Below are 12,555 nucleotides of genomic sequence, written 5' to 3'. Positions count from 1 at the left end.
ACATCAATCTTCTGTCAAGCGCCTCGATATTTGTCGTTCGTCTCGGCAGGCTCATCAACTCGGCAGAGATGCCCATCTCATGGGGGCCGCTCGCTTGCCAACCACATCACCACTCCCAACATGCCTGACGAAACTTTCTCGTCACCCTCGCCGTCCTCTCCTCTCTCTACATCCATACCGAGGCCGAAACCCAAGAAGAAGCGGACCCGCACAGGGTGCCTCAATTGCCGTCGCAAGAAGCGCAAATGCGATGAGGCCCAACCCTCATGCAGCGGCTGCGCTCGGCGGAGAGAGGTGTGCAGATGGGGCCTCAAGGTGACGTTTCGGGACGAAAACGCGCAGACAATATGTAGGGATCACCCATCTATGAAGGTTCCAAAGAGGCGACCAAAGGGGTTCGAAATCCTAGACGTCACGGATGAAGTTATTCGGGAGTATCACAACCCAATTGACTTCGAGGTGGACAGCGAGGAGGGGGAGTCGCCGCGATGTCAAGCCGTGCCGTCGCCTGTGGGGAGGAGGAGGTACGAGAAACCAGGAGGCAGTCGACAGCTTTGCTTGCCGATGGAGAGGGCAAATCTTAGAAACCAGGAACCAGCCGACTTGGCCGATTTTGGGGATTCGCCTTCGGCAGCCTCGCACATTATCACTGACAGTGCTGTTGCTAACCTCCTGCTCTTCAGCCAAGGTGGAGCGAATGCGTCGCATGACCTGGCAAGCTCCTTGTCGCAGCACACCCAGTTCGACTCATTGGAAAGGCTACCGGTGAACCCTATTGTCCACGAGTCCCCGATTCTCGAGCAGGTCTTTGATTTTGGGGAACAGCTCTTCAGCCCTGAAGGGTCATACGACGATGGCATCTTCCTGCCGGGATCGGCTTACCATGAGCTGCACTCGACCCTCAGGAACCACCTTATCCAGGAGGTGAGGTCTAACGTTCCAACACGACCTGGAACCCCAACCCAAGGTGTTGAGGATGTCTACAAAGAGCACTCCGTCAGGTCGGGCACATCTTTAACAAGCGACGAAGTTCTCATCCAGAATGACCTAGCCTCGGACCATGAGCCCCCTAGTCTATCCAAACAAGAGGAGACTGTGCTATGGAAGAACTGGTTCGAAGAGATATCGCCGTGGCTGGACAAATTCGACAACCAGTGTCATTTTCAGAATGTGCTGCCCACCTTGGCTCGTGACCACGACCACTTGCGATATTCCATGCTCGCCTTGTCGGCTCGACAGCTCGAGCTCAAAGACTCCAACCGAGCCACAGACCGCAGCCTCGCCCTTTACCAGGAAGCCATCCATCTGCTCCTCCCCCAGCTCTCAACCCGAACGACGCCAGTCATCGCTTCGTGCGTCGTCCTCTGTGTTCTCGAAATGTGCAGCTGCTCCCCCAAAGCCTGGCGCCGCCATCTCGACGGCTGCGCCAGTCTCATGGAAGCCGTGCAGATGACGGGCTTCTCTGGTGGTCTGGAGCAGGCCCTATTCTGGTGCTTCGCCCGCATGGACGTCTGCGGCGGTCTCATCTCCTCCGTCAAGACCCTCATCCCCGCCTCCCGCTGGACCGGCTCCCCACACAGCGCAGCATCATCCCTCGACGCCGACGTCGCCCTCTTCCGCTCGGCCACGACGTTCGACATGTGGGCCAACTACTCCGTCTACCTCGTCGCCCAAGTCCTCGACCTCCTCGCACCCCTGGCCGCGGCCAACCCAGGCGGTCTCTTCTTCGACGGGCCCCGCAGCGACGCCGGCTACCGCACGTCGTGGGCGCGCCTGTGGCGGCACGTCGAGGCCTGGCACGCCCTCCGCCCGCCCGCGATGCACCACGTCCTCGCGACGCCGTCAACGCCCTCGGACCCGTTCCCGACCGTCCTCTACAGCAATGCCGCTGCCGTGTCGGGCAACCAGCTGCACCACACGGCCGCGCTGCTGATGCTGCAGAACCGCCCGCCGGGCCTCAGGCTCGCGCCGCGCCCGAGGTCGGCGCTCTGGCACGCACGGCGGATTTGCGGGATCAGCATGACGAACCACCACCACGGTGCGTGGACGAATAGCATCCAGCCGCTGTGGATCGCTGGGCGGTGCATGAGCCATCCGGCCGAGCATGCGGCCATTTTAGAGCTGCTAGGGAGGATCGAACGGGAGAGTGGTTGGGGGACTAAGTGGCGGGCGGATGATCTCAAAGACTTCTGGGGGGACCTGGGGGAGGATTGAAGACCTGCTCTAACTTGGTGTTCTTCGGCATAGGCGTTATTGAGCTGGATAAGTTGTTGTGATGGAAGTATTGCATTATAGGTGGATGTTAGTGGAGTGATCTGAGTGAGGGAACTCTGTATGCTTGTGAGCAAACATGTGGAATAAGGGTAACCGATCAGTAAGTAAATTTAGTTAAAGCAAACAAGTAACAGCTGTTCTCAGCCAATGCTATGTGACTTCTGGTATTTTGGATTTCGTTGCAATACGCTTTATCATCTTCCTCACGTGCCAACCAGAGGTCCAGGCCAGGGCACTGCTACTGGTCTTTTCCGGCGTCGGATGTGCTATGGCCATGTCAACTTGACATCGACACCGCCTCTTCGTGACGTTTACATCCGCGACTCGATCTCCCCACGTCGCCTAGGCCTAGGACGTCAACAGCAAGTCGACATTAGACACGATGCTCGAATCATGCCCTGAAGCAGGATCTGACACTTGCGTGGCCGCCCCTGCGGCGGTGTCTGAGCTTGATGAAGATATGCCTTACTACGCAATCACCGAATTCACCTGAAGCGATCTTGACACAGACTCCATGATCATTGTCATGTGTAATGGCAATCGGCCGGTTGTTCATCTCTCCGAAGACAGCTTCTCGGGCTCGTTTCAACTAAAAGAGAAATATCTGTTCTTTCTCAAGGTTGCACACGAAGGCGAACTGGATGGCCAGACAGTCGATGACTTTCTGGACTGGTCAATCGAACCATTTCTACCAGTGCTGCGAGGGCTTCCGAGAAAAGGGGTCAGTGTATCTACCGAAATCACTCTTCGCAATTATTTTTCCGCCGAGACGTTGGTCTACATCTTGGTGGTCACAGTAGGCGAGCTATCTCCAAGCCAGCGTGAACCGTCCAAGGAAGACATGGAGTGGATCGGACTTGGTATACCTCTGCCACCCAATCTGTGCTCAGTATGGCAATGCTTCAAGCCATCCAAGGTTATAATCTGCGCCGAAACCCCCGAGCACGCGCTCGCAGGGAAGCCGAAGAAAGTCAGGCCGGTTGGCAGCCCAGCTTCATTCTTCCTCAAATGGCTCCAAGCTGGAGACTTGCGCTCCGCATCTCGTGAGCTGGCCATTTATCAAAAGATAAGCAAGGCGACTCTCAGTCCTAAAGCGCGACTTCCGCGTCTTCATGGTCTGGTACGAGACGAAAGTGGTGTGGTTTTCGGACTCCTGCTCTCGTATATCAACCGCAGAGCCAGGAGATTGACTTGCGCCGTGAAGCCTCATACGTCTACCGATTTGAAGCAAAAGTGGAAGAACCAGGTTTGCTGCACTGTTGAGGCCTTACATACGGCTGGTATTATTTGGGGCGTGAAGGCGGCCAACGTGTTGATCGATGAGAACGACGATGCTTTGGTCACCGATTTCGGCGGTGGATACACGAAAGGGTGGGTGAAGAAAGAATCAGCCGGGTCTCTGGCTGGGGATGCAGAGGGCCTGGCCAACATTCTGAAGACCATCGGTGTTTAGTGTCTTGATCCAGAACGCGGTTGGCAGCAAAGCAGACTAGTCTTTCTCAGCGTCGCCGCCGCACTCTCCAGGACGTCTTTCAGAGCATCTCTTTTCAGGGTCTTCTACAGATGCTCTCTGATGTCCTGGCTGTTGAATATCACCCTCTGTCATGTTTCGGGGCAAATGTAGAGCAGACTCTGAGCTACCCACCCTGTTGTTGTGGGAAGCTTCTTCCTCTTCAAGTATTGACGCCTCGGAAGCACTAAAGAGATACATCAGTGCTACTTGTAGTCCCAATGCGCGGTACGATACATTGAAGAAATTCCTATCCCTGAGAGCTAGGCCCCGAACAATACTTCCAAAAAAAAATCTTAGTGGAAAAAACGATTGTCATGTTAGACATCTGAAGCTCGAGTGCCTGGATTGTTCTTGATGCGGCGGACATGTACACGCAATCAACGTAACTACCCATGAAGTTTGCGCATTGGCAAGAGAGAGACAAGAAAGTCACCAAATTGGCAATTAACCACACACTCATAACAGTCTCTTCATTGGGCTTATGGAGTGCTTGGAAATAGTCGCTTTTTGTCTTGCATTTCACGATTAACCTCAGGATTGGCGAGTATCGCCGTTGTGGGAGCCTGCTGGCGCAACGGAACACCAACACTGGCCAAGGACGAAATCAGAAGCGCCGTCGGCCTTCAATCTCACGCTCTGGAGTCTGTCTGCATGTTGGGTGTTGTAATTTTGAGCCCCATCCCGCCGGTTTTCGTCCTCACGTTTGCCAAGCCAGGCGTGCAGTGCAAGTCTGGTCGGCTAAGCGGGCAAACGTCATGGCACCGGCGTTCTGGCGGGTGAGGAAGTTCCACGCGATCACCCTAGCAATGTCTGCCCACGCCGGCTGCGGACTTTGCCCTCCGGCTCGGGCGATCGGCGACGGATCCGACGCTGCTGCGCTTGCAATTGCTCTACCAGGCTGCAATTTGACTGCCGAGGATTGTTTCACCTAATATTGGCCGATCCCGCGAGTCATTCTGGCCCAGGAAAATGGTCTCATCAGGGCTGCATACTTGAATCTCTTCTGCCCGTGGGGTCCCCGCGAGTGTGGAGAGAGAGGCCCGAAGGCAGGAATAGTCTGGAATGATGCGGTGTGCGTCCGATTCGTTCTGATACCGCGTCAGGTCTGATGGCATTGAGGTGATTATAACTAAGACCCACGATACCCAGAATCCAAGCGAATCAACATGACATCTTTCCAGCTCTGAAAGCGGTCTTCCACTAAAATCATCATCTCACTTTGTCCATCGCCCCAGGTTGACGCAGAATTTCCAATTTGTTTCCCAATCATTGTCTCGTCGTCTGCTGTCTGACGGCTGCAGAAGAACACCATGGTTTTCCTCACAGGGAAAGCCCTGCAAACGCAGATCACGATAGCCGCAGGCTCGGGATTCTTGCTCTTCGGCTTTGATCAGGGCGTTATGAGTGGAATGCTCACCGGCGATGCCTTCACGCGAACCTTTCCTGAGATTGACACAAGCGATAATGCCAATGGCAGCGCTAATTTACAAGGTCTGGTAGTTTCGATTTACGAGATTGGCTGTCTTTTCGGTGCTCTGATCTGCCTCTTCTGGGGTGAACAGCTCGGTCGTCGCTGGAGTATCATGATCGGGTGTGTTGTTCTAAGTGTCGGTGCCGTGCTTCAAGCGTCGGCCTATGGCATCCCGCAAATGATTATTGGGAGAATTGTCGCTGGCCTGGGCAACGGCATGAACACAAGTACCATTCCTGTTTGGCATTCGGAGTTGATGAAGCCAAAGAGCAGAGGCAAAGGCCTTGCCATCGAGCTGGCTATCAACATCTTCGGTGCGCTGTCCAGACCCCCTCCCCCTCCCCCCTTTACACGGACGAATAACGAAGCTAACGGCTGCCAGGTGTCGCACTGTCTTACTGGACAAATTATGGCATGAGTTTTGTTGCCAATGATGCTCAGTTCCGCTTCCCACTTGCCTTGCAGATCCTGTTCGCTATCATGACGTTCCTCACCATCGCCTTCGTTGTGCCAGAGTCGCCTCGTTGGCTGATCGCCCACGACCGTCACGACGAGGCGCGGAAGATCTTGTGGGCTGTGGAAACAGACGCCAAAACACTGGATCCAAACGGCTCTCGTATCAATCAGTATATGAGGGAAATCCAAGATGCCGTTCGTGAGGAGCGTGAGGCTTCACAAGCTGGCAGTCACAAGATGTTGCTTCACGACGGACCTCAAAGACTGCGCTACCGGACGTTGCTTGGTATTGGTGGCCAGTTCATGCAGCAAATTTCTGGAATCAACCTCATTACTTATGTGAGTATTACCTCTGCCCACCCTCCCAGCCTTAGTTCTCATAGTCTGCTGGAAGCCCATGATTTGAATGAACTCTGACAAGGATTACTAGTACGCACCAGTCATCATGCAGAAGTCCGTTGGCCTCGAAAGAAACCTATCCCTGCTACTCGCCGGCTTCAATGGCATTGCGTACTTCCTCACATCACTGATCCCCATCTGGATCATCGATCGCGTGGGCCGCCGCAACCTGATGCTCTTTGCCGCTGCTGGTCAGTGCGCTTGCATGGCCATTCTCTCCGGCACCGTCGCAGACGGGGGCAAGTCGGCAGGTATCGTTGCCGTGGTCATGCTGTTCCTTTTCAACGGCTTCTTCTCCGTCGGTCTCCTCGCCATTCCGTGGCTGCTACCAGCCGAGTACGCCCCGCTCACCATCCGAACGCGTGCCGCAGCCTTGGCCACGGCGTCCAACTGGCTCTTCACCTTTGTCGTGGTCAAGGTTACGCCCGTTAGTATTCAAGATGTTGGCCATCACACGTACACCTACTTTAGCGTGTTCAACTTTGCCTTCCTGCCGCTCATTTGGTTCTTCTATCCCGAGACGAAGAACCTGACACTGGAGCAGATCGATAGGTTGTTCACAGGCGATAAGGTCTTGATGCATTGGCAATCGAGCATGGGAGTTCCTGGGGAGGTTGAAGTGTCCGACCACGATAAGGATTATGAGGCGGGAGCTTCTGGGCAGGTCATGCATGTCCAGGGAGACGAGAAGACCGTTGAAAAGGGGGTTTGAGGTGGCTACTGCAGAGATCTGTTTGGAAAGTATGTGACGGCTCTCGTCCTGAACGATGAAGCCTCGACCATGAGTTGACAGGCATCAGGGTATGGCTTGTGTTGGAGGAACCTGGCGTGGACTGTGTCTCTACAGTCTTTTTCTTTTTCTTACTCTTTTGGAAATCAGGACTGAAAGCCATGTATGTTGTGATATCTTGATGCCCGATCATTTCAGATCTCTGATTCCAAGACTGGGTCGCACTGTACACTACACTTTCCACAGACTTGATCACACCCGCACGGGTATCACGCGAAATCATGACAATGGCAAGAAATAATTCAACTTTGTGTAAGCGAGCCAACGCGCCAACGCCATCCTCTGCCACAAATCATGTCGCACCTGCATTTACAGCTTGCTGTCTTTCCAGACGGGCTGTCTCTTTTCCACAAAGGCCAGAACGCCCTCCTTGATGTTGTCGCCGCCCTCGAGCTGCTGATAGATGCCCGCCTCGACCCGATTCGTTGCCTGCTGAGGGGCTTCGCCCCCGAGTCCACTCATCAGTCCCTCCCTCGTCACGATGATGGAGTCGGGCGAGTTGTTCGCCAGCTTCTCCGCCACCTGGAGCACGGCCCTGATCAAGTCATCAGCGGACCCCTCGACGACGCCGTTGACGATGCCCCAGTCGCGCATCTGCGCGGCCGTGTACATGTCGCCGAGCATGGCCATCTCGGACGCCCTCTGCCTGCCGAGGATCTGGGCGATCCGCGGCAGCGCGCCGGCAATGGCCACGACGCCCCTCTTGACCTCGGGCAGGCCAAACTTGGCGGACGCGAGGGCGTAGACGAGGTCGGCGTTGGTGATCATCTCGAAGCCGCCGCCGAGGCAGAGCCCGTTGACGGCGGCGATGACGGGCTTCTTGCCGTTCCTGTTGGAGAGGCCGCCGAACCCGCCGGTCGAGGGCCACTTGCCGTCGCTGCCGGGGGCGGCCTGGCCGGGGACGCCCCTGTTCTTCGCGTCCCAGGCCTTGAGGTCGGCGCCGGCGCAGAAGGCGCGGCCGGTGCCGGTGAGGATGGCGCAGCGGAGAGACGGCTGGGCGTCGTACCACTCATAGAGGGCCAGCAGGGCGTGGTGCTGGGCGGGAGGGACGGCGTTGAGCTGGGCGGGGCGGTTGAGAGTGATGAGGAGGACGTGGGGGGCCGGGAATGTGACGACCGTGTTCAGAACTTCGGGCGGAGGCGACGCGAGGTTGCTGGGAAGACTCATGGCGGGCGACTGGCTCCCTGGAGGGAGAGGGAGACAACAGTTGTTTCGTCTGGTTCGGCAGCTGGTTGGCCTTGTAGTAGTAAGAAATGGAGGTCAAGCCGAGGACTGTACGATCCTGCTTTGCGACTTCAGGTCAGGTAATTGAGAATAGTAGGCTGTGGAGATGAACGGAATCTGTGTACGAGAGCAAAGGGAGGTTACGAAGAAAAATCGTGAAATGTTGAGTTGAGGATGCTGATGAGGTCAAGTCGAAGACGAGCCTCGGCTTGTCGGCCTTAACAGTAGCGGCTGCAGACTGCTGGCCCGGCCAGGGGTAAAGTGCGGGGTGCGGGGGTGGGTCCGCCAGCCCAGCACAGCCTCCGGCGACGGCGACGGGACGACATTGGACTGGGGAACCGGAACTGGGGAATGAGACGATACTCCAGCGGGAGGTGGAAGGCAGGCTGGTCGTTAGAGCCAGGGACTGGCTGATGCAAAGATGTTGGAACATGACATCGGGCACGGCGATCCAATGATCAATACAGTGTTCTTTACACTCAGGCCACCAAACAATACTCTACGACAAGTGCAGAGCTTCAAAAGTGTGGACAGACCACAGGGGAAATCGCAACCTGGAGGACATGTTATACCATCCTCGGTAGTATGAATCACACGTCGTTATATATTGGAGTTGTGGCCAATCTCAAGGTATTGGCAACCGTTCTAGATCGTACGCTTGCTAGAAAATAGGCGGAAAAAAAGGATACTCGCGTTGCCATCTAATGAAACGACGTGGTACGTCACCTCCATGTCTATTTTATCATGCTCATGCCGGTGAAAGAGCAGGTCTGCAGTGAAGGCTCCCTTAGCCACCGCTTGCAATGGCATGTCCACTTGTTGTCCCCAGGGTCGATTCCTTCTATGATGAATGATCCCAGCCTCGGAGCAAAGGGAGTGCCGTTCTTATCCCACCATGTTATCTGAACGGAAGCGAAGGTCGGTGGTGATGGGCAACACAGATGGTCATGTGGAGAATCTGGTCTTCGGAAAATACAGCCTTCGACATGGCCATTTTTGGTACATTCCACTGACAGCTTTCCTGCTGCAGCTGTTCGCCAGTGGCAGCTTTCACTTCAAACACACATCGGCGGTCAATGGTGGGCTGGCAGTGCTGTGGACCTGCACGCAGCGAGCCCGTTACAGCTAGTGCCCCGGGGGGGGGGACCCCTAATGTCTCGTCGCCAGGTGTGTCTGTGCCTGTGCCTATGCCTGTGCCTACGCCGTACCTGTGCCTGTGCCTGTGCCTGGCGGGTCCCGCCAAATTGACGATCCCCCCCTCCACCGCTTCCATTGGACAGGTGCAATGGGATGCCCCAGAGACCCCAACACCGACCCAGAAACAACATTGAAGCATCACCGCCGAATACCTGGAGCTGGAGCAACAGTCCTCCCAACAGCCCTACACCGACGTCACGATGCCGCCATGGCTTCCGCACCGCCAAACTCCCTTCTAGCTCGGTCGAGATCGTTACGCTCAGCCAGCAACAGGAACCCGTCATCAGCAGCAGCAGCGGCAACGGCAGCAGCAACAGCTACCCCTCAAGCAGCTGCTACACCGACAGTTACCCCCAACCTTTCCATCTTCCTGACGAACCTGCGACTTCTCGACTTTGACTCGTACCCCGACTGGCCCGCCTTCGACGCCCAGACCTTGGCCATCCAGAAGAGACGCATTCAGAGCGTAGAATGGGCCCTCTTCCAGCTCTTCGCCCTCTGGGATCCCGAGGAGACACGCGTTGTAGGTAAGCCCCGTCCCGGCCTCGAGCTCTCTTGCGCTGACGTCAGAAGAAACTGGAACCATACTTCCCGCCCCGCGACCAGGTTCAGTCCATCAATCTCCGATCCGCCCTGCAGCGATGTCTCGAACAAGCCAAGAAGAACGGCGCCCTCGGCCGCGACGCCGTCGTGCGCAAGACCATGCTTGACGACTGCAAAGGCGACCGCCTCGAGGAGGTCCTCGCCGTCTTCTCCTCGGCCGTCCTCAAAAAGATGGCCGCCGCCGCCTCCGAGGCCGAGGGCGAACACCCCGCCATCGCCGAGCAGCTGGCGCTCGAGAACAGGGGCTACGGCGGCGAGAGGGGCGAGCTCGTGGCCCTGGCGCTCGCCCACAGGGTGTCGCTGACGCACGTGCTGCGCCGCAAGAACGAGGCCCGCCGCCGCTACAAGGATCTCAGCGAGCTGCTCGACATCAAGGAAAGGAGCATCGCGAGGAGACAGGCCGAGGCTGAAGCCTGCAGGGCCAAGGGGCCGGGCGAGGCCGTCTCGGCGGATGCGGTGCTCGACATGCGGAGGATGCTGCGCAATAACTGGACAGGCAGCGAGCGCTGGATGGAGACGCTGCTGCAGGGCGACGCGACCGCCCGGAACGATGGCGTCTTGTCCGCCCCTTTTGATCGCGTCTGGCGGCGCGTCGAGGCTGGCCGCCTGTCAGAGCTCGAGGACCATGGGAAAGGACTCCTCGAGCAGCTCGAAGGCCGCGTCAAGGCGCAGCGTGAGAGTCTACAGAAGTGGCAAAACTTCCAGGAGACGATGTTCGGTCGCCAGCCGGATGGGAAGCCGCTGGCAGATGCAGCGAAACGCAAGGAGCGCGGCATCCATCTCGGGTTCGGCGCCCACGAGGATCTCCATCTCGGACAGTTTCCTGCGCGAGAGAAGCTCTCGCTGCAAGCTCCAGAGCTCGACCCCGTGCACGCCAGCATTCTCGACGACTGCAAGAAGGACTGGTCGCAGATTGGGGTCGCACCGAGGACAGACATCAGGTCGTTGCTGGGGCCGGGCCTGCGCGAATCGACACGGCCCGACAGGCTCTCTGTGGGCACGGACGGCGGCACCGAGGAGGGCGTCTCTGAAATCAGCGAGTTGGAGGAGGAGGAGGAGGAAGAACCCATCCTGGAAGCCGCCCTACCGCTGAATCCTGCCCATAGGAGGAACAACAGTCAGTCTTCGGCTCCTTCCTCCTCGCAATGGAGCGAGCCACCGGCCGATCCCCCACAGGAGCTGTCAAGACGAAGTTCCAACCGCCGCCCGGTCGTCCACCGCAACACATCCTCCATCACCAAAGACCGCCCCGTCGTCAACCTGTCACGTTTCTCATCACAGGGCTCCCACGCATCGGGCAGCAGGACATCCGACCGATCCAGGAGTCGGTCCCCGGAGAAACCGATGCGGCCCAGCATCATTCTCGAACCAGAACGGACCCCCTCGCCCGAACCCCCCTCGCCAACACAGAACATGGCAGACCAGATTCTCGAGTCCATGGCTGCCGCATCCCCCTCGCCCGTCAAGCAGAACAAGCCTCGGCATACCTTGTCCCTGGCTGAACGCACCCGCATGTCCATGGCCCGCATGTCCTTTGGCGGCAAGGCTTTCACGCCCGAAGACGAAGACGAGCTCGACTTCAGGACGCTGCCCATACGCCCGGCCCCGATGGCGACGCCGACCGAGGAGGAGGAGGACGACGACGACGCGACCCTCGACCTCGGAGACAGCGCGCTTGACGATCTCGCCTCGCGGACGAGGAAGAGCATGGCGGGGTTCGAGGCTGCGAGAAAGAAGGCCCAGCTCGACCGGCGGCGCTCGCAGCGACAGTCGAGGCTGCCGCCACCGCCGAGACAGGAGGGGCGTCTGTTCCCCAAGGTCGAGGAAGAGACGACGGAACTGGATGCTGACGCGTCGGTGCTGGCGGATGAGCTCATCCAGGGGGAGGACATGGAGGCTGTGTTCAAGAGCCGGCCGAGGCTGCAGACGAGTCCGGCAGCATCGCCGCGACGGCCTATAGAGAACGACGAGTATCTGTAGTAGCCTGGTCCATTAGCGCGAATGCACGTAGTTTCCACATCACATGCGTCTCCATGCACGCCTGAGCTGATCAGTACGCTGTAATTGCGCTTCCCACGCGCCTCTGGCTGTATTCTACATGACACAAACCTATCCTACAACACGCGCCACACGACTCATCTTGGACCAGCCCTCTCTCTCACCAACCCTGGTTCCGCAGCTCCTGCACCCTCGACACGGTGGCCGCGAAGCCAATCTTGAACCTGGCCCGCCAGCGCTCGCTCCTGAGCCTCTTCCTCTTGAGGCCGGGCCTCTCGTGGCGCTTCTGCAGGCGCGCCAGCTTCTTCGTGTTGTTGGCCCGCATGGCGCTGCCGAGGACGGCGAGGGCGCCGGCCATGTCCCGCCGGGGCGTGCAGTGAAAGGTGCGGCCGAGGACGGGCTTGAGGCGCAGCTCGGGCTTGGGCGCGCTGTAGTGGCTGCGCAGAAAGTCGTCCGACTCGGCGGCGATGATCTTGGAGAGGTCGAGCGTGTCGGTCGACGTGGCGTCGTAGACGTGGTCCGAGGCCGCCGACTTGGAGGCCGCCGTGGCCGGGGCGAAGCCGCCCGCGGCACGGGGGGTCGACGCGGGGGGCCGCGGCACGGCGCTCGCGTTCTGGGCAGGGGAGGTGC

At 58.0% G+C, this 12,555-nt stretch overlaps 6 protein-coding genes across 6 annotated transcripts in view; 4 read left to right on the top strand and 2 right to left on the bottom strand.

Moving 5' to 3' along the window:
- Positions 1-120: 120 nt before the first annotated feature.
- On the top strand, positions 121-2,214 carry VDBG_01161 (C6 zinc finger domain-containing protein; the record flags this gene model as incomplete). The annotated part of the gene is made up of 1 exon (XM_003009432.1): positions 121-2,214. The coding sequence occupies one exon, from the start codon at positions 121-123 to the stop codon at positions 2,212-2,214; it is 2,094 nt and encodes a 697-aa protein (XP_003009478.1).
- Positions 2,215-2,788: 574 nt separating this feature from the next.
- Positions 2,789-3,727, top strand: VDBG_01160 (conserved hypothetical protein; the record flags this gene model as incomplete). Its single annotated transcript, XM_003009431.1, has 1 exon — positions 2,789-3,727. The coding sequence occupies one exon, from the start codon at positions 2,789-2,791 to the stop codon at positions 3,725-3,727; it is 939 nt and encodes a 312-aa protein (XP_003009477.1).
- Positions 3,728-5,097: 1,370 nt separating this feature from the next.
- Positions 5,098-6,825, top strand: VDBG_01159 (sugar transporter STL1; the record flags this gene model as incomplete). Its single annotated transcript, XM_003009430.1, has 3 exons — positions 5,098-5,572; positions 5,641-6,053; positions 6,145-6,825. 3 exons carry the CDS (start codon positions 5,098-5,100, stop codon positions 6,823-6,825), a joined length of 1,569 nt encoding a protein of 522 aa, XP_003009476.1.
- A 387-nt stretch (positions 6,826-7,212) lies between these two features.
- On the bottom strand, positions 7,213-8,070 carry VDBG_01158 (carnitinyl-CoA dehydratase; the record flags this gene model as incomplete). The annotated part of the gene is made up of 1 exon (XM_003009429.1): positions 7,213-8,070. The coding sequence occupies one exon, from the start codon at positions 8,068-8,070 to the stop codon at positions 7,213-7,215; it is 858 nt and encodes a 285-aa protein (XP_003009475.1).
- Positions 8,071-9,022: 952 nt separating this feature from the next.
- On the top strand, positions 9,023-11,907 carry VDBG_01157 (conserved hypothetical protein; the record flags this gene model as incomplete). The annotated part of the gene is made up of 4 exons (XM_003009428.1): positions 9,023-9,045; positions 9,158-9,294; positions 9,408-9,847; positions 9,898-11,907. 4 exons carry the CDS (start codon positions 9,023-9,025, stop codon positions 11,905-11,907), a joined length of 2,610 nt encoding a protein of 869 aa, XP_003009474.1.
- Positions 11,908-12,085: 178 nt separating this feature from the next.
- VDBG_01156 (conserved hypothetical protein) overlaps positions 12,086-12,555 on the bottom strand; it is a gene marked incomplete at both ends in the record, with an annotated part of 727 nt that continues 257 nt past the window's right edge. The window contains one exon of the mRNA XM_003009427.1: positions 12,086-12,554. Coding sequence (XP_003009473.1) covers positions 12,086-12,554 — 469 coding nt within the window. The remainder of the gene's footprint in view (position 12,555) is intronic.

This window comes from Verticillium alfalfae, genomic scaffold, assembly GCF_000150825.1.
Source record: "Verticillium alfalfae VaMs.102 supercont1.1 genomic scaffold, whole genome shotgun sequence".
Lineage (NCBI taxonomy): Eukaryota > Fungi > Ascomycota > Sordariomycetes > Glomerellales > Plectosphaerellaceae > Verticillium > Verticillium alfalfae.
Note: the sequence above shows the minus strand (reverse complement) of the source record. Positions and strands in the feature narration are given on the sequence as shown.